Source organism: Vombatus ursinus, unplaced genomic scaffold (assembly GCF_900497805.2).
Source record: "Vombatus ursinus unplaced genomic scaffold, bare-nosed wombat genome assembly UNPS02014818.1, whole genome shotgun sequence".
NCBI lineage: Eukaryota > Metazoa > Chordata > Mammalia > Diprotodontia > Vombatidae > Vombatus > Vombatus ursinus.
The window spans coordinates 10,548,624-10,570,396 of record NW_020954596.1 but is presented as its reverse complement, the minus strand read 5'-3'; the positions used below and the strand labels follow the sequence as shown (position 1 = coordinate 10,570,396).

At 41.3% G+C, this 21,773-nt stretch overlaps 1 protein-coding gene across 1 annotated transcript in view; it reads right to left on the bottom strand.

Annotated features, from left to right (window-relative positions):
- Positions 1-21,773, bottom strand: part of HGFAC (HGF activator) — a 52,903-nt gene that overhangs the window by 18,366 nt on the left and 12,764 nt on the right. The window contains exons 5-8 of the mRNA XM_027836442.1: positions 10,690-10,812; positions 9,032-9,163; positions 5,191-5,301; positions 1,306-1,480 (exon numbers count right to left, since the gene is read on the bottom strand). Of these exons, the coding sequence (XP_027692243.1) occupies positions 1,306-1,480; positions 5,191-5,301; positions 9,032-9,163; positions 10,690-10,812 (541 nt within the window). The remainder of the gene's footprint in view (positions 1-1,305; positions 1,481-5,190; positions 5,302-9,031; positions 9,164-10,689; positions 10,813-21,773) is intronic.

The following is a 21,773-nucleotide window of genomic DNA, read 5'->3' as shown; positions in this document are numbered from 1 at the left end:
TGTGTGTGTGTGTGTGTGTGTGTGTGTGTGTGTGTGTGTGTGTGTGTGTAAAATCAATCATAATGTGTGAACAGGTCCTGTACATCTTCTAAATCAATAAAAGACATTGTGTGAGAGACTTAATCACATGCTAGGGAACTTAGAAAATATATGGGTCAGAACCTATAGTTCTAAGCTATCTAGGGACTAGAGAGGGATTTCAAGGGACTGGAAACAGGGAGGAAAGAGTGGAGTCAAGCAGGAAAGATTCCATAATGAATCAGCAGCTCAAGGGCAACCAGGGATAGGAGAAAGAAAAGGCAAGACTGGGCTATGGTAGATAAAAGCCAGATCAAGGAAGGTCCTCAATCCTATAGACTGAGGAAAGGGAAGTAGGAGGAGTAGAAGATTCAGGTTAATGCCTAGTTATCTACAGACCCTGTAATATAATCTTTCACTCAAATAATTATATTTAATAATTATATATATATCCAAATTCATTACCCAAATGTTTGCAGCAACCTGAATCTTATCTCAATTACAAAGAGACTCATTAGAAACAGATATAAATGTAAATTAAGGCAGAGAGCTAAACGTCTTTCTAAATGTTAGCAGGGTTTGATAACTGGAGGCTTTGAAATAATTGTGATTGTACTCATATCTTTTCAGCTAAAATAAACACCCTAAAAGCCACAAGGGGAGAGGGGGTACTAGTAAACCTTAGGAACCATTATCTTACCCCTAGACTTAAAATGAGCTAATTATTGTAGCAAGGTATTACATTTTCTTCAAAGGTCTTACTTCATATTTTCTCAATATCGCCTCCATTGCCTTGCCACCTCCCTTGCTGATAGACAAAAATACACTTTCCTCCTGACCCTCTCCAGTTCTGAACTATGACTAAAATGAAATCTGCCATTGTTCCTGGATGGGGTGTGTCAATATATTCCCCTGTTATCCTATTTACCATTTGAATTTTCCAGAGTCATATAACTAAAAAATGTCAGAACCAGAATATAGACCCTGATCTCCTGATTCTAGCTTCTATATTCTTTCCAAGACCCCATGCTATCTCTTAGAACAGCTCACACTTGGATATCACCAAGGAGTTGGTAGTATAAATATGATTACCCTTCTTTTATAGTTGAGAAAATTGAAATGAGATATTATATCAGCAGAAGGTCTCTGCATAACCCATAATGTAGGTTGTCTCCCTGATGTTATTGGCTTTTCCATTTGCAGAAGGTCTGCTTGCCCATGTGATGAAAGTAGGAAAGACCCTGAAGAGTTTTGGTCATATGGGGACAGGCTTAGGTGAAGACTCACCTACAGTAGGAGTGAGGGCCCAGCCCCAGGTGTACAGCCTTCTCCACACTGTCCACATGGAGCTCCTGATACAGCAAGTCTGAATTCCAGGGCAAACAGCTTTGGCCTGAGATGGTCTTCTTGGCAATGCCTCGATAATCCGTGCCATTACCCAAGTAACAGGTCTCTCCAGGAACTGAGAACAGGAAATACCTGCTGAGCATTGGCCAACATGGATCTGCCCTCCATCTCCTCTTCTAGGCTTGAGAAGGGTATGGAAGTGGCTTCCCAATTCCTCTTCCCACTTAACCTATCAAAATGAACCTGGGAATTCAAGCTGAGAGTCTCTACCTGAACCAAAACCTACCTCTGAAGACTGTGAGCTCTTTGAGGGCAGGAAATCTCTGTCACCATTTTGTATCCTCAATGCTAAGCACAATGCCTAGCACATAGTAAGTACTTAGTAAATATTTGTTGACTGATTGACCTTGCACTTTATTGACCTTCCTTCATAGTATCAGAGAAAGTCAGGAAGGGCCCTTGGAACACAGAACATAGACTGTTAGAACTGGAACCAATCAAACATAGAATGCTAGAGTTGAAAGGAACTTTAGAACAAAGAACATAGAACATTGGAGATGGAAGAAATATCTGCCCAGACACACAGAATATCAGAAGTGGGAGACATCAGAGGTCATTCCATCTAATCTGCAGCCCCAAAAGGTTCCACTTTTGATATCTCCGAAAAATCATCATCCAGTGTTTGTTTGAAAGAGGGACAGCCCACTACTTCCTGAAGTGGCCCATTCCATTTCCAGATAGTTCTAATTAATATGAAGTTTTTCCTGGTATTGAACCTACCATGTAACTCCCCACACCTGGTCTTGTACTTGTGCGGTTATTTTTTGGAACCCAAGTGTAGAATGTTATGTTTGGACCTATTAAATCCCATCTTATTAGATTCAGCTTTTTTTCTAGCTAACAAATGGGTGTGTTTTTTGGATCTCATCTTCCAACATGTTAGCAATTCCTCCCACTTGGGTGTAATCTACAAAAATGACAAGCCTACTACCTCTGCCTTCATTTCACTCATTGCTAGAAAGGTTGAACAATAGAGAGTGAAGGACAGATCTTTGAGGCACCCCACTAGAGACTTCCAAGTTGACATTGACTTATTCATGACTACTCTTTGTAACTGATCATTTAATCACTTCTGCATCTATCCAAACTGTCACCTAATCTACCTCACTCCATTTTGTTCTACAGGACAGCATGAGAGATTCTGTCAAATGCTTTGCTGAGAACCAGGATTACACACACTTTTGTTGAAATCATTTAAGAAAGGAAGGAAAGATGGAAGGAGCAGAGGGAGAGATGGAGGTAGGAAAGGAGAGGAAGAAGGAAAGAAGAAAAGAAGAAAGGAAAGAAGGAAGGAAGAAAGGAAAGAAGGAAGGAAAGAAGGAAGGAAGAAAATTCAGAGATTAATGGAACTTTATACAGAACTAGAAAGGGACACAAAACAGCAGTATTTTTTGCCCTTTTTTTGCTTGTCAATTCATTTGGCTCCATCTTGTTAAATGATAAGAGTTTATGTAAGAATTTACTCTTTATTTTGCATATTTACTTTAATATTTTTGTTGGTCATTATTGAATTTATAATTTTTTAAAAACTTTTATTGCTTTACTAAAACCTAATAAACTATATCTATAGCCTTTCCTTATCATCCAGTCTAGTAACCCTATCAAAAACTCAATGATGTTGATCTGGCCTGACCTGTTCTTACAAACCCATGCTGGTTCTTAGTGATCACCATTTCCCTTTATAAAATACTCACAAATTATATCCCTTTAATGATATACTCAGGAACTTTGGCAGGAATTAAAGTTGATCTTAGAATATAGAATGTCAGAATTGTAATAGATCTTAGAGGCCTTATATTTTTCTTTCATTCTACAGACAATAAAACTGAAACTCAGCTATTAATCCGGCTACTAATGTTATTTGCATTGCTTCATAGACGTCTGAGCCCATGAATATTACTTCTGTCTCTTCCCCACTGTGAATTACTGAACAGTCACGGGTAGTAATTTTTCACATATGATACCTGCAACCCTCTGGGGTATCTGCAGTTTAGTAATTATATCTCAGATTTTGTCTCATTCTCAAGGTTACAAAGCAAGTTAGCAGAACAAGGACAAGAACGCTGGTTTCCTGAGTCCTCATCCAATCTCTTTCTACCCTCTGTCCCTTCATTTGACTCAGTAACACGATCGCACTTATGCTGACCCTTCCCCAAACTCTGATTGCTTTCATAGTCTGTTACAGACACTCTACCATTTTGTTATACACAGGATTATTTTGTACTGTTCTCTTAGTATTTCCTGTGGCTGTCTCGCCTTTACAGCTGGACCATGAGCTCCCCTTGGGCAAGGGCTCTGTGTTAGATATGTGTCTATAGTCTACGAGTCAGGGTACATAGAATCCAGTTCAGATTCTGTTTCTAAATTACTTATTATTTATATCATATCATATCATATTTAGCATTGTCATTATATTGAGCTTATAAAGTCTGGAAGTAGTCTCAGAGAACATCTAGACCAGAGGAGAGGAACCTGTGGCCTCAAGGCCACATATGGCCCCTCTAGGTCCTCAAGTGCAGCCCTTTGACTGAATAAAAACTTCACAGAACAAATCCCCTTAATATAAGGATTTGTTCTGTAAAACCTGGACTCGGTCAAAAGGCCGCACTTGAGGACCTAGAGGGCCACATGCAGTCTTGAGGCCACCACCTCTTTTTACAGATGAGGAAGCCGATGCCAGGGAAGTTTAGCATGTTGCTCAATATCACAAGATATTGAGCACAAGAGATGAGATTTGAACTCAGGTCCTCTGACTGTAGCATCACTGCTCTTTCCACTGTCCCTCACTCCTTTCAGTACCTTATTTTGCTCCTCAGTAAAAGGGAGAAGATAGCCTAGATACTCCTAGAGATCCTGTCCAACACTAACCTTCTATGTTTTCTAGATTCTTTTCAGCTCCAGCACTTTATGTTTGGGAGCTGTCATGGGGTAGGGTGACTGGGGCTTTCTTTTGGGGTACTCAAATTAAAGAAGGGCACTTTCAGTCCTTCAGTGGTATAGAAACAACTCATCTTAGCACCTCAATAGCAAAAATAATGAACTAAAAGAGGAAGCTCCCAAATGGTTATCACCCTTCCTCTTGGCAGCCATACTCCAGGTGAGCTTCTTCTTAGCTCAGCCTTTCCCTGCTCCTCATAATGTCCTGGGGGCTCTGCCAGACTCACTTGTACCCAGGGGTTCACTTTTTACTTCTTGCTCCAGGTACCATAACAATAGTTACAACTCCATTAAATTTTAAGGTCTCTTTCAGTTCCAACTGTCTATGTTCTATGGTCTTTTCTATAGATATTCCATTTTCCATGTTCCAAGATCCCTCTCAGCTCTGATAGTCTACGTTCTATGGTCTAAGTTAGCTTCAGGCTCTGATGGGTTTTTTTTGGTCCTTTTCAGCTCTAATGTCCTATGTTCTAAGTCCATGTCAGCTCCGATATTCTATGTTCCATGTTCCAAGGTCCCTCTCAGCTCTCATAGCCTATGTTCTATGTTCTAACCTCACTTCTGACTCTGATATTCCATGTTCTCTGGTCCCTTTCAGCTCTAATGTCCTATAATTCTAAGGCTTTTTCTAGCTCTGACATTCCGTGTTTTGTGTTCTAAGGTACTATCCAACTCTGATGTCCTATGTTCACGTTCTATGTTCTCTAGTCCATTCCATCTTGAATGGTCTAATGTAGACAATGTCTACATTAATGATATTAATGATGGTAAATGATATTAAAGACAACGTTTAATGTAGATAATTCTTTGACTGGAGTCTCAACTTACCAATGTTGCAGTATTTCCCTGTGTAGTGCCCTTGGCAAGCACAGATGGTCTTCCCAGTGGAGACAATCATTCTACAGACGCTGTCATGGAGGCACGGGTTATTTATACAGGCTGCAGGTGAGAGTGGATGGAAGACCCATTATACAGGGCAGGAACCACCTGAATTCCCCTAGGATTCCTTTCTTTTCCCTATTCTGGGGCATTTGAGGGCTTTAGGCTCGACCCCTTGCTAGGGGCCTCTCTTACCTCCCACCTAGTCTCCTGTTTCCTGTTTTCTCCATCCTCACCTCTGCGCCACTTTTCTGGCTTATATGGGTACTTCTCCCAGCCCTCCTACACACAAACAAATGTCTGTTAAAATCCTTCCATGTCTTCAAAGCCATTTCAGGTGCCTGAAGCCTTTCTTAATCCCTTAGCTCGAAGGGATCCCTCCCTCCCTCAAATCTCTTCTACTAGGCTGTGCAAACTCTGCCATTGAACATGTACCATATTGTAACAGGGATTATATTTATTTCTGTATGTCTTTCTAATAGATAATGAACCCCTTGAAGGTAGGAACTGTGCCCTTTTTCATTTATATATCCCTAGCACTAAGCAGAGTTGCTTAATAAATATTTCTTGAGGGGCAACTAGGTGGCCCAATGGATAGAGCACCGGCCCTGGAGTCAGGAGGACCTGAGTTCAAATATGACCTCAGACACTTGACACTTCCTAACTGTGTGACCTGGGGCAAGTCACTTATCCCCAATTGCCTCACCAAAAAGAAAAAACAAAAACAAATAAATATTTCTTGAGTGAAAGACCTACAATAATAGACAATCCATTTTATTGGAAAAGCATTACCTACATGGCATGATCTGAGGTGTGTGGAGAAGGCTTCCCTTCCTAAACATGCTTCTCTCAGCCTGGGAGAAGGCCTGAAATTCCATCATTAGAGCTTTGATCTTTGGGGTTCAGCATTGTCCTCTCCAAACATCTCTTGTTCCAACCTCTCCCTTGACCACAGAAGACCATTTTCCATCACTGACATGTTACTATGAATCAGTTGCCAGATTATTTAGATAGGAGTATTAGGGGAAATATTTATGGCAGAAAGGGGAAAAGATGGGATCATTTTGAGATACAGCAAACTTGAAAGTTGAGTCCCCAGCATGTTAGAGAGAAAGGACCACTGTCTTTGGAGTGAGAAGACATGTCACCAGTTGCATGATTTTAGGTAAGTCACCTTCCCCTCTGGGCCTCAATTTCCTCCTCTGTAAAATGGAGGCAATAATCCCTATACTGTTTACCTAATAGGTGTTGCAGTGATGATGCTTAACTCTTTGTATGATTCTATAGAGGGAAGAAGAGTGGGATGTGGAGAGACACCGTGCCAGTCAGGGCCACAATCAGCACTAGATTTATTACAATCTGGCCATGCCATAAGGTATCAGCCTCTGGGGATGCTTAAGCTGCATCTCATTTCAGTGCTCATAGTTGCAAGGACAGACAGGGGAATACACAGACTAGGGCACAGAGTTCTAAACCTCTGGGGAACAAGTATTCTCAGGGACCTAAGAGTCCTGTTTGCCCATGCAGATGTGACTATGAGCATCACTTAAAGTTTACGTGGTATTTTCTAATCTCAAGGTAGATGTGACACCTGCATCTATCCAGCTTGCTTTCATGGGGAAGTGGGAAGTCCAGGAGAACACAGTAAATTTCCAGGACCCCTCTTATTCTTGACCCCCAGTGGGGCTGAGAAGAGAAAGAGACACACAGAGAGAAAGATAGAAGGGCTCCAGTCTAAAGAGTTTTCTGTTTCTGGGAGGGACTGGGTCCTTGGGGATTGATTAGGATGTAAAATCAATATTAATTAGGAGAGCAGATAGACCAGACAGAGACCAGGCTGTGGTTTATGCTAAAAGAAAGTAAATGAAAAAGGAAGTAGTACAGAGATCATGAGTCTTTTCAGTCTTCTTCAGCCATCCCAGCCTTTGTCATTTGTATAGAAAACTAGAGCATTATAAGGGAAAATAAAAGCATTTTTCTCACCACAATTTCACCCAGTTCCTTTTCCATTTAAGGAAGTTGAGTCCTGAAGATATTTGCCACAGCCAGTGGAAAGAAAACTGAAAGCTAGAGTAAGTTTCTGCTATCTTTCTTTGTATCCCTAGTACTGAGCACAGTGCCTGACACATTGTAAGTAGATGTTTAATATGTATTGATTGATTGATTGATTGATTGATTGATTGATGTTATAGTTGAACTAAGGACTCAGGATAGGAAAAGGGTAAGCAACTCAAAGAAGAGCTCAAAAAACAGATATGATTTAAGTCTGAGTACCTTCTATTTCTGTAAACATCCTGCCAGAGAAAGCTATAATTCTCCCCTTCGGAAGACATGTTTACTAATGACAAAATTCCCCAGTGGATGGAGGACAAAGTGGTTGATGCTCCCGAAGATGGTGGCACCTTTGCTGGAGACTATAGCTGAGCTGCAGCCCTTCCCTATAGGAAAGGAGCTTACTAATCACAACACATCCTAATGGATGGAGGATGATGGCTGAAACATCTTGTTGAAAAAATTATAGTTTTCCCTTAAAGGAAATCATTACTTACATCTCTTTCCATCAGCAGCTTTGCTTGGTTTAGATACTCCCTAGTGGCCTCCCTCCCATTTTCTAGTTCCTCCATTAGATTGTAAGCTGCTTGAGGGCAGGGACTATCTTCTTCTTATTTGTATCTCTGGTGTTTAGGACAGTTCCTGGCACATAGTAGGTGCTTACTAAATGTTTATTGAACTGAATTGAATGAATCAAATCCCTAGTGGATGTTGGACAGGGCATTTGTTGACTCTGAAGCTTGCTGGTTACCTTTACAGTATATCAAATGGAATAGAGATATAATGCCCAGCAAGGAAGAGTTGTAATGTAAAGTTTGTCAGGGAGCAGCAGAGAAGTGACATCTGACTAGAAGTGGGCACAGCAGAAAGCATTATCTAGGGCATAAATCATTCCTCCTCACATGTTCCTTGGTCCCACATGTCCTTTGTATGTGTATGCACCATGCATCATCCCATGTCTGTCCACACTTATTAATTGTGCATGTATTTTTGGGATAGAGGGATCAAAGGTTTATAGTGGAAATGTTCTGTCATTATTTTTATTGCCATATTATTTTATTAAATTCCTTTACTTTGAACTAAGTGTATCCCTATGCCGACTAGTAAAAGTAAACATGTTAATAGGAGCTCTTGAGATATTGTTTGGAGAGGAGTCTGGGTAGTTTCCTGGAGGCCCTTGTGAAGGAGAGGAAACAACACGATAATGGTTCCATTTTTTGGTTACCCTTCTATTTTATCCAGTTAAGCTGTTTACTGAGATAATGATGCTTAAATAGAAGTGTTTGATTCACAGCATTCTGTGAATGGAAGAAAGAGATTTGCCAATAAGTCTAAGTCCTGGACTCCAAATCTAGGGCTCTTTCCCAGGAGATAAAATAGGTAAGTGGCAACCAGCATAAAGCTGATTCATGCTAGTACCATTGGAAGAGCAGGCAGCTAGGTGTACATTCCTACAGTACCACCTAGTGGCTGCATTCTAAAGTCCTTTCTAGTCCAGTCTGTTAACTAAAGTCAATTATCTAGTTATCTAAAGTCAATTAACTCCATCTCTGGCTTTCTATGCTGGTTTTCTAAAGTCCTTCATAGTTCTAATATTCTGTGGTATTTCCCACCCTTTTTGTTTCCTGGTCCCATTTGGCTCACCTCCCCACCATTTATTCCCTAGCCACAGCTCCCTCCCTCCCATTTTGCTCAGTTGCCAAAGGATGGAGAAAGGGAGGGGGGAAACCCAGGCTACCTGTGTACCGGATTTTCTCACAGTCAATGTGAGCCCTGGAACAATTGCACCACTCTACGACCCCTTGATGGATTCGAGGCCAACTTTCATCTATGTCAAAGTACTCATAACGGGTGTCATCAAAGCATTTCTCTGTTCAGGAGGAAGAAAACATAGAAGTTATGAACAAAAATAAACCAGATCCTGTCCTAATAGCATCTACCTTTATTCTTCCTCTTGTCCTTCACCAGACAAAGCAAAAGCTAATAAGAGCTAACCTCCTCAGTGAGCATGGCATTGAAGGATAGGAAAGACCAATCAGCCCAGCAGTCATGTTCAATGGTAATAATTCATTCCTCTTGGTCAAAATTAGCAGTTCCTAAGATTTAGAGCTGTGAGGGACTTTTGAGCTTACCTAGTCCAAATCTCTTATTTTAGAGATGAGGGACTTGGGACACAGAAAGGCTGGATTTGAACTCAAGTCCTCCTGTCTCCAAGCCCAGTTCTCTATCCATTCTACCGTTAGCTTCCTCTAGGTGCAGGTTTCAGTGTTGTTAATGGAACAAGTACTGAACTCAGAGGGAGGCTAGCTGGGGTCACTTCTGACCACTGCAATTGTAGGACCTTCATCTATTTGTCCCCTGGTTTCCTCATCTGTTAAACGGGGCTTATGATATGTATACAGCCTACTTCACAGGGTTGTTGTGAGGAAAGTTCAAGTGCTATAAAAATGTGAGTTATTATTAACAATGATAACAATAAAAATAAATGTTTGTCAGAAAGTGCTACATTGAATAGGGGAAGCAGGCATGCAACTCTATCCTATGATATTAGGGATGTGTAGCAGTAAGAGTCCCAAAGAGGCTTCTATCTAGGACCTGAGTTTATGTCCTGGGATCGGACCAAGTATAGTGTACTTTTTAAAAGTATGGCAATAATAACAGATATCATTTATATAGCTCTTTAAGGTTGGTAAAATGTTTTATATCTATTATTTTACTTGATCTTCACAACAACCCTATGAAGTAGAAGCTATTAGTATGCCCTTTTTACAGATGGAAAACCCAGGGCTAAGAGGGTTACCCAGTTCATAAGTATCTGAGGCGGGGCTCAAACTCAGGTACCCCTGCGTCCCAAGTCAGTGCTTTAACCACTACATCATCTAGATAACCAAAATGTTACTTATTTTAAGAGCTGGCACAAATGTAAAGATGTCACAATTATCTGAGGGGCACTAGATCGATCTCCTTTCACCAAAATATCTCCTGTATGAACCAAAGAGGCAATGTTGCTTAGTGGATAGGGAGCCTGGCCTTAGGGTTAGATTCTTTTCTCTGCTCTAGGGGTCACTTTAAGATTATAAATTACCCGGTCACACTGGTACACATATATACATCTGTGTAGAAGGGCCCTCACAAATGTAGTTACAGGTATAGACCTAAAAAAAAGCCCCAAACAAGCCCCAAAAACTAAAACAAAAATACATGGGGAAACTGAGGCCCAGAAAGTATGCAGCTAATAAGTATCCTAACAGGCTCTCAAACCCGGGTCTCTTGTCTTCCAGCTCAGGGCTTCTTCTACTCTGCCAAACTAACCTCTTCTATCGTCTGAAACCTAGCATCTTCTCTTTTGCCTGCCCACCATGCCCAAGTGCCTAAGCAGGGGAGGGGGCTGCTTACCCATTTCACAGTCCTTGCCAGTGAATTCCTCAGGGCAGGCACAGTGATAAGAAGTGAAGTCTTGGGAGTTGGAGCAGGACCCCCCATTTCTGCAAGGGCTGGAGGCGCAGTAATCCAGGCTGCCTGGAAGACAACAGGGACAGAAGCCAAGAGCCACCTTTGTCTCATTCTCTCTTTCTTCACCTCCCTCTCTCAGGTATTGTCTATGAACTGGAAATTCTGCTGCCTTCTGGTTAGACACAGTGCTTTGTTCATGTAGAAAACCTTCCTTTCAGGATCTCAAAGACCTGGTTTATTGGAGCACTGGGGTTGGGGCTGGCCTTATACCAAGGGGGTAGTCACCTCTTTGTGAGATGGGAGAAATAGGTTCATAGGCTCTAGTATTAGAATGGACCTTAGTAATCATACTGGCCAATTCCTTCTACTTCAGTAGAATGTAAGGCCCTTAAGGCAATGGAAATTTCATTTCTTTTTTTGTAGGGATACTTACTAGAGATACCTAGTAGCTGGCACAGTGGTGAGTATGTAGAAAACAATTAATAAATGCTTTTTGAATTGACTTAAATTTTACAGAGGGAATTGTGTTTCCGGGGTGGGAAGTGACTTGTTCAGGGTCACACAGCTAGTAACTCAAACCACAACTCAAACTCAGGACTTCTGAATATGAATTTCATGCTTTTCCCACTACACTGTGGTCCTCTGACAGAAACATCTTCCTCTACTCACTTTCTGCGGTGTAAGAAATTCCACTAGCATCTCTTAATCTTTAAAAAAAAGGGGGGGGTTCTTTTTGTTTGTTTTTAATTTTTTAAATTCTATTTTATTTTCATTTTCAAATTCTCTCCCTCCTTCCACCCCCTCCTCAACCAATAGAGAAGGCAAGAAACATGATACCCCTTATACAGTCACATAAAATATATTTCTGCATTAGCCACATTCTGAAAAAAAAGCAAGAAAAAAGGGGGGGAAGGTACCTCAATCTATACTCTGAGTCTATCAGTTCTCTCTCTGAAGGTGGATAGCATTTTATATCATGAATTCTTTGGAGTTGGGGTGACTCATATTGATTAAAGCTACTAAATCTTTCACAGTTAATTATCCTTACAGTATTGTAAAGCAAGGGCTCATGAACTTGTTTTTAAAAAAAATTGATAACTACATTTCTCCATGATTGGTTTCCTTTGTAATTCTATGTATTTTGTTTTATGCATTTTAAAACATTATTTTGGGAAGGGCTTCACCAGACTGCCGAAGGGGTCTATGACAGAAAACTTTAAGAACCCCTACTCTGAAGTATGTAACACAAGGAGTATAATTGGTCCATCACACTCAACACCCCCATATTAGATGACTTGTTTCCAAGGGAGGAGTAATGATGTCTAGAGGAGGGCCTTGAACACTGGTGGAGGGAAGGGCCAATGATGTGAGAGGGAAAGGACTATGGGGGCCACCAAAGGAAAACTTCCCCTAAATAGTAACATTTTTGCTGGGGCCTAGACTAGCAGGAGAGACAAAGGAATGTAGATCAGGGGGCCTGTCTAGCCTAGGTGCATTTTAACACCATCCCTTAAACAAGCATAGGCACTCATGTACACAAACAGAGAGATGGTCAAAAGAGGTATTAAGTTTTTTGTTCCCCTTGGTCTTTAAATGGAAGCCAGAATACTATTTCTAAATGTAATCAGTCTCTCGGTTCCTAGACAATGAGTTTTCACAGAACAAGTTCACTCCGGGGGCCAGTTCCCTCCAAAACATTTTCTTTGGCCCTTTTGCTTTTACCAAATTTCATCTGGGAAATCTCAGAATATAGATGGAATGTAACTATGTCTGTCTCCCTGTATGTGACTAAATGGGTCCCCCTTTCCTATACAAGCATTAAAGTTAACAATAGATATAATGGGTAAGGACAGCCTATATTCCACCCCACAGATAATGCAGAAAACACATAAAGGACTCACAATAATCCATAAACAATTCCTACAATCCTCCTCCCTTTCTAGTGAGTACCACTTTTCCCCAAGATCCTGGAGTTCTCCAAACTCTTAGCACCACTGTGTAGTTTAGCACCAATGTGTAGTCCCCTTTGAAGAGAAATAAAATTGAGATTGCAATAAACCACCATTCTGGTGGGGAGACTCACTATCCCCCTGAATAAGGCATCCCATTTAGGATGTTACCCCAATAACTTGAATTCCTACCTTCCTTTCCCGTCCTCTTCTCAAGGACAAGGGACTTCGGGTCCCTTACATAGTGTTATGATACTATCCTAATAGGGACATAGAACCTTCTTCCTGAAGCTCATTCAGTAACCCCCTCCACTTGGGTTACTTGCACTGTCTGAATAACTCACGGTGACAGGGTAGGACAATGCCCAACCCTTTTGATTCACATTTCCTGTTTAAACTCTCCGTTGCCTCTCCATCTTCAGGAACCACACATGTGATCGTCTTCTCTCTCCAAGAGGTTGGTACTGTGTAAGAAACTTCCTTTCTCTGGCTAGAAGGCTGGATTCTGGGATTTGGACTGTCCAGGTGCTCTACTGTCTTGTATCTGGTAGTTCCTCCATGACTGACAGATGGTTGAGAATGTTTGTGCCTCTCTTCTCTTGGTATTCCAGCACTGTCCTGCTTTCTGACATCTTTTGGACTAAGAGACTTCCATCTCTGGAATTCGGGTGTAGGATGGTCCAACAGTCCCACAGGAGCTATGCTAGTGTATAGGTAACCCTGCAGGCTAAAATCTACTCTCAGGCCTCTGGTGTCTCACCTTTGCTTAGAAAAAAGGAAATAAAATAGCTTCTTGTTCGGTAATTTTGGTTGTGTCCAACTCTTCGTGACCCTATTTGGAGTTTTGTTAGCAAAGATACTGGAGTGGTTTGCCATTTTCTTCTCCAGCTCATTTTATAGATGAGAAAACTGAGGCAAACCTGGTTAAGTGATTTGCCCAGGGTCACACAGCTAGTAAATGCCTGAGGTCAAATTTGAGCTCAGGTAGATGAATCTTCCTGGCTCTAGGCCCAGCACTTTATCCCCTGAGCCCAACAAAATAGCAAAAAGGGTCAGTGCTGTGATGAAGTCTTGCCAAAAATGGTGGAAGCATAACAGTTCCTCCCTGTTCTAGACTAAGTCAACCAATTCATCCTCCAAAGAGGAGATTTTCAAAGATGTCGCCGTCTTAAACATGGCGTCACTAGATCTGCCCCCACAGATCCCTCTACTCCTCCCAGGGTTGTCTACAGTCATGGTGAGCCCCTGACAAGGAGACCAGAAGTCCTAAACAAAGGCTAACTTCCAGATGAACTGGGGTAGTTGAAACCCAGAAATGCTGTAGAGGGGATTTCTCCCCAGTCAATGACTAAACCAGGTCCCCAGTGAGTTCCCTTTCAGTTCCAGGATTCCATGTTTCTGACTCACAGGTAAACAAGACAGACTCACATTTGCACAATTGTCTACACACATAGCTGCTTACAAATGCAGGTGTGTACAATAAATGCGCACAGATACAGACAGACACGGCAAATACCCAGACAAGCTCTCATCTGCTTACATAAGAGCATGCCAACCCACACCATTCGCACGCAGAGGAACATGGATTTCGAACTGGATGAGACCTTAGAAGACAGCTAGTCCAACCTTCATTTTACAGATGAAGAAACCAAGGCCCAGAGAGAGTAAGTGATGAGGGTCATTCAGCAACAGAGCCCAGGCCCTCTCACTCTTTCCATTACAGTGACCCTCTCATTGTACAGAATAGGAAACTGAGGCCCAAGAAAAGGGAAAGGTCTTTGCCCGGGGTCACGCAGGAATTAATACTAGAGCGGGATTCAGAGGGATCCAGCTCCTTCCACGCCAAACACTTCATCCACTGTGCCTTTTCCTTTGTAGCCTCTCCTCCTCCGCCTATGCCACAGACGGAAATGTGTGTGTTTGCATATAAACACAAAAACAAAAAAAATGCACACGGACACATACTCATATATGCTGACACAGGAATACCTGTACAGAAACTCACACAGTCTTCCCAACTCCCCATTTTTATAACTCAAGGTCTACTCACTTAAAAAGGCTGTCAGGTGGCATCTGTTCTCATAACCCTGGCCCTGATGTCAGCCAGTGTAAGTTCTTATACTTGACCACCAGATGGCAATGTTGGCTCACAAATGACTAAAATGGTGTCCCATTCACATACATACATGTACATTCTCTCTCCTTCTCTCTCTCTCCCTCTTTCTCTCCTTCCTTCCCTCTCTCGTTATCTTGGCCACTTCCTACCCATGGGACTTTGGGCAAGTCACTCTCTGAGTTTCGGTTTCCTCATCTATAAAGGGGTTGACAAGATGGCCTACAAGATCTCTTCTAGCCTGAAATTTACGACTTTATGAGCTCCTACCTGAAGTAGGTATTTGATCAATATTTGTTGAATGAAGAATGTCCCTTTTAGAGTGGCCCAATTCCAACTAAAACAGCTCTTGGTGTCTCTCTCTAAACAAGGATTTTAGGAGGGCTGATTTAGACCATTCCCAAACAGGCCAGTGGATAATAATCATTTCTTGTACTTATAAGGCCTTTTATGTTTTTCAATGATTTTTTAAAAAACAACACACCTTAGAGGCATACAGAGGAAGGAAAGAAGGAAGGAAGGAAGAAAGGAAGGAAGAAAGGGAGGGAGGGAGGGAATAAACATTTATTAAACACCTACTATGTTCCAGGCACTGTGCTAAGCACTTTACAAATAAGACTTCATTTCATCCTCACAACAACCCCGGGAGGTGGGTGCTATTATTATCTCCATTTTACAGATGGAAAAAAACTGAGACACAGAAGTGTTAAGTGACTTGCCCAGGATCACACAGCTAGTAAATATCTGAGGTAGGATTTGAACCTACCTAGAAGTAGGTTCTTCCTACCTACAAGTCATATGCTGTGGCCACCAAGCCTCCTCCTGCTCGACAGAATGAGGAACATATGAAGAAGGGTCATGCTTTAAGGATGAGCTCTGTTTGGGATAAGTTGAGTTTGAGTTACTGACAGAACATCCACATGCAGACATCCAGTAGGCAGAACTGTAGTTCAGGAAAGAGATTAGGGCTGGATATATGGGGATTTGGAAGTCATCTATGTAGACATGATAACTGAAGCTATGGAAATTGATGAGATCACCATGAGAGAGTCTAGGAGGAAAGAAGAGGGCCTTGAGGGACACCCTTGTTTAGGTGGTGTGAGATTGTTGATAAATAGCAAAAGAGGGGGCAGTTAGGTGGCGCAGTGGATAGAGCACTGGCCCTGAAGTCAGGAGGACCTGAGTTCAAATCCGGCCTTAGACCAAACACTTGACCCATACTAGCTGTGTGACCTTGGGCGAGTCACTTAACTCCATTTGCCTCATCCCCCCCAAAAAAAATAGCAAAAGAGATAGGAAAACAAAAGAGATCAGTGTCACAGAAGCTAAGGGAAGACAGAATACCCAAGACGAGGAAAGGCTAAGCTATGGGGCCAAAAAAAAATACAAATCAGTCCCAGCGGATGAGGACTGAAAAAAGGCCATGTGATTCAGCAGGTAAGAGATCACTGGCAATCTCAGAGAAAGTTCTTTCAGTCAAGCGGTAGATCTGGAAGCCTGGTTGTGAGAGGCTGAGAAGCATGTGGGTGGTAAGGATGTAGAGGCAGTAAGAATAGGAACCTGGCACAGAACAGTTATAGGTTAATAGCTTGAGGGGAAGGCAAGGTCAATTGAAGTTATTTGCTTTTCTTAAAAAATTTATTAGGGATGGTGGAGACCTGAGCATATGGGTACGCAGTTGAAAAGGAACCAGTAGAAAGAGATTGAGAATTAGAAAGAAGGTAGAAAGTCTCCCTAGGGCCAACTCCTAAGGGATACAGGAGGTGATAAGATCAAAGACACAAGTAAAGGGATCATACTTGACAAGATGGGTCACCTCTTCCTTAAAGATTGCCGTAAAGAAAATGATGATAGGGTTTTGAGCTATGGAGTAAGGGAGCTTACAGCAGATGACCTAGATTTTTTTTCTTTAAAATAGGAGGTTAGGTCCTGTTTGGAGAGGGAAGAGATATGTGGTATGGGGGTGGGAAGTGAGGATACAAGAAAATTTGTAGTATTAGTAGTAATAATAATTACAACAGGCATTTACATAATGGTTTAAGGTTTTTAAAGTGCATTACAAAGATCCCCACAACAACCTTGGGAAGTAGATGCTATTAGTTTTTCCCATTTTACAAATGAGGAAACTGAGGCAGACAGTGGCTACATGGTTTGTCCAGGATCATACAGCTGGTAAGTATCTGAAGCTGGATTTGAACTCAGGTTTTCCTGACTCTAGTGTTCTATCTATTGCCACCGAGGAACCTATAGTCTCAGTAAATGGTGTCTGAGATAAATAAGCAAGTAAAAGCAAATTAGAAGAGCAAGGAATGATTTAACTGTCAGATCTATGGAGAACAGAAGAATTCATGACCAAACAAGAGGTAGAGAGCATTACAAAATGTAAAATATATCATTTTAATTATATTAAATTTAAAAGCTTTTTCACAAACAAAATCAATGCAACCAAGATTAGAAAGAAAGCAGAAAGTTGGGAAACAATCTTTACAGTATCTCTGATAAAGGCCTCATTTCTCAAATACATAGAGAACTGAGTCAAATTTACAAGAATACAAGTCATCCCCCAATTGATAAATGGTCAAAGGATATGAACAGGCAGTTTTCAGATGAAGAAATCAAAGCTAGCTATAGGCATATGAAGAAGTGCTCTAAATCACTTTTGATTAGAGAAAAGCAAATTAAAACAACTTTGAGGTACCACTTCATACCTATCAGACTGGCCGATATCACAAAAAAAGGAAAAAGATAAATGTTAGAGAGGATGTGGGAAAATTGGAACATTAATGCACTGTTGGTGGAGTTGTGAACTGATCCAACCATTCTGGAGAGCAATTTGGAACTATACCTAAACTGTGCATACCCTTTGACACAGCAATACCACTACTAGGTCTGTATCCCAAAGAGATCTTAAAAAAGGGTAAAGGACCTACATGTGCAAATATTTATAGCAGCATTTTTCATGGTGGCAAAACATTGGAAATTAAGGGGATTCCCATTGATTGGGGAATGACTGAAGAAGCTGTGAAATATGAATGTAATGCAATATTATTGTATAATAAGAAATGATGAATAGGCAGATTTCAGAAAAACCTGGAAACTTGAATGAAATGATGCAAAGTGAAATGAGCAGAAACAGGAAAATATTGTACACAGTATCAGCAACATTGTGTAATGATCAACTATGAATGGCTCCATTCTTCTCAGCAACACAATGATCTAAGACAAGTGCAAAGGACTCAAGAAGGAAAATGCTATCCACATCCAGATAAAGAACTGATGGGCTCTGAATGCCGATCAAACCATACTTTTTTCACTTACTTTATTCTTTCTCATGTTGCTTTTTTTCCTTTTAATCTGTTTCTTCTTTCACAACTGTGACTAATATGGAAATATGTTTTACATGATAACACATGTATAAACTATATCAAATTGTTACCATTTTAGGAAGAGGGGAGGGAGGAAGAGAGAAAAATTTGGAACTCAAAATCTTGTGAAAATGAATGTTAAAAATTGTCTTGACAAGTAATTGGGGAAAAATCCTATTAAATGTTGTCTGAGACGGTATTAGCTTTTTGGGCTGCCAAATCACACTGTCAACTTATATTGAACTTTTGTTGTTATTATTGGTCAGTTGAGGCCAACTCTTTGTGACCTTGTTTGGGCTTTTCTTGGCAAAGATACTGGAGTGGTTTGCCATTTCCTTCTCCAGCTCATTTTACAGATGAAAAAACTGAGGTAAACAGGGTTAGGTGACTCGCCCAGGGTCACACAGATAGTAAGTGTCTGAGGCCAGATTTGAACTCAAGAAGATGAGTCTTCCTAACTCCAGACTCAGCGCTCTATCCACTGCACCAGCTATTGAGTTTTCAGTCCTACTGAAACAGGAGATCTTTTTCAGACAAACTATTGTCTAGCCACAAACCTCCCTCAGTTTGTACTTGTGAGCTTTTGGGAGCCCAAGTATAAGACAACATTTATTCTTATTAAATTTTATCTCATTAGATCTAGCCCAGTGTTTTATTTTGTCAAGATATTTTTGCATCCTAATTCTGGCATGCAGTAAGTCAGTTAACCCTCCCAGCTTTGTGGTTTATGCAAATTTAATAATCACACCATCTGTGCCTTTATTCAAGCCATTGGGCACTTGGGGAATGCCCAACTTCCTTTCAAGTGGCCATCAAACCATTAAGAAAAACTCTTTGGATCCCTCCATTCAGCCAGTTCTAAATCCTCCTAACCAGGTGGTCAGCTACCATACATTCTCTCTTTTCCATAAGAATAGCTTGATAGACCTTGTCGAGTACTTTGCTAAAAATCTAGGCAAACTCTATGTATAGCATTTCCTGATTTGCCAGTCCAGTTACCCTGTCCAATAAGGAAATGAAGGTAGTCTTCTTCATGAAGCCATGGTGGCTTTTTGTGATCACCAGTTTTTCATCTAAATTTTCACTAATTGTTGCTTTAATAACATTTATAGCTTTAAATAACATTTCTAACATTTTTAATAACATAACTAGAATTCTGGCAGAAATTTAAGTCCAGTTCACTGGCCTATAGTTCGGAGGCACTGTTCTCTTCACCCCCAACCTCATCTTTTTTTGGGGGGTAGGCGGGAATCAGGTTATTTGCCCTTCTCCAGATCATCATTCCTGTCCCATTCTCCATGAACTTTCAAAGATCACTGACAGAGGTGCTATAATCACATCTGTCAATTCTTTTAGAACCTTGGTGTGTAGTTCATCTGGGTCTAATTACTTGAAATCAGTGTTCTTGATATCTTCCTGCTTATCTAGAGTATCTACTCCCTGTTAGCTATTTTTTTCTAACCTTCCAGTCCAAAAATAATTCTCCTTGGCAGGAAAAAATAAACAAACACAGAAGAAACGTGAGAGTTTAATAGTTCTGCCTTGTTTCTCCCTAACTTATGCAGATACTGGTTGACTATTCTTCTAGGTGTCGTAGACAGGATTTCTGCTCAGGTCTGAGTTTGATTTGATCTTTGTGGTTCCTAACAACTCTGAGATTCTATAACTTTAATATACTGCTTATTCTGTCCAAGTGCCTGAAAGTCCACCATTACAGCTCAATTCCTTTGATTTCTTTTTCCTGTAAATATTTCTGGAAGTTTGTTGTTGTTGTTGTCTTTCATTTGTGAAAAGGACCAAAATGACATTACTATGCTAGAGTCAAGTTTTAGGGTGTCCGACTGTGGCTGATCAGACCAATACAAGGTCAGAATGTTCTACCACAGATTAGGCACAAATAATCCGTGTGAACTTTTGGGGTAGATTCTCTAAGTTTGTGTATCTTGCATTTCTCTTGAGCCATTTCAATTCTGCTTTGCTCATAGAGCATAGCACCTTCTCTGATGAGGGCATGCCATCCTGAGCAGTCCTGTGCCAGTGTCTCCCATGCCACACGATCAATTCCAAAGATTCTGGATGGTAGTAATATGTCAAACTCATTTGCACTAAGATCTAAGCTCTAAAAATGTGAGAGTCGGAACGTCTTAGAATACAGGCTGTCTGAGCTGGATTGATCCTAGAACAAATATGATGATCATTTTTTCTTTTCTCTTCCCTCCATTCTTCTGGCATGTGGTAATTCTAGGGTGTATTCAGCTCCTCTTACCCAACCAGAAATATGGAAGGGAAGTAACCCTGGGTAATTGGAATAGACCTTGCCTAATTGTGCCCAGAAAAACCCACATTCCCACAATTGTCCTCAGAGACAATTGGAGAGAAATTGGGTCAAGTTTTTTAAGCTAGTGAGAAGTGACATGGGTGAAAAACACATCACATCAGACCGTGAAGTTACCCAGTCCCTGACATGATGCTAATAAAGGAAATCAGTTTGAAGATTGAAAGAGTGAGGGGTGCTTGCTCCTGATTCTAAGGCAAACTTTTGTGAGAGACTAGAAGTCTTTAATAACTATAATGTAAAGGAAAGGGTTCAAAGTAGAGGCACTGTGGTCTAGAACTATAATCCGATCAATCAATCAATCAATAAACATTTATTGAGTGCCTGCAGTACAGGCAAAAGGCAGTCTCTGCCTTCAAGAAGCTTACAATCTAATGCATCTCCTGCCATGATTGAAATACTCTACCACTGACAAATTGAGATGGGGGCCCATGCCAGAAATCACTTTCTCTGGAAAAGAGGGCTATTAATACCAATGACTGGCAGCTACAGAGAACACCCGGCAATGATGGGAGCTTATCTCTCCCTGCTGGCAGTTACACAGTGCTGCAGGAAGAGAGATGGCTGGAACTATCTGATGCGAACTGCATAGACTGGCCTAGGAGAATGAATGGGGTGAAGAGCCATGAATGGCCACCACCTGTAGAGTGGATAGTCATACCTCCTGGAAATCCATGATTATGAGGGACAGACCTTCTACAGGGCTCTGGCAAGTGCTGACAATGTCTTTGAGCTCAACTCGTTTCTTCGACGCATTGGAAGAAAAAAAAAACCAAACAACCTTTCCTTACTTCATTCTTTGTGAACCATATGCTTGCAAGGGAGGTGCTTGAAGGAATCATATAGTGAAGTTCCCAGATTCTCTGGGTGGGAACAGTAGGTGAGGGCTATGAGAAATACTCCCAAGTGTCCATGAGCCCTTAGAGTGATGAGATAGCTGCTGATATTTGAGTTACACTGTGAAATGTCTACCCTAAGCACCCATGATGAGAGCTCTAGGGGCAGAGCCTGTGGTCAGCACTAGACCCTCCCAGCTCCCAGTACGGTGTCCCTTCCCATTGCACTTGGTTGCCCCATTTTTTTTCTACAGTGGCTGAAGGCACAAGGGATCTCGCTGAGGGAGATACTGACCCATCTGAGAAGTCATAGGCAGCGGAGGGAGGAGGATTCTGTGATTCCCTTCCCCCACTACCCTCACAATGCTACTATTGGCTGGCCCTGAATTCTTGCTTCCAAATCTCTGTGGAGCGTCTTTGTATCTCCCC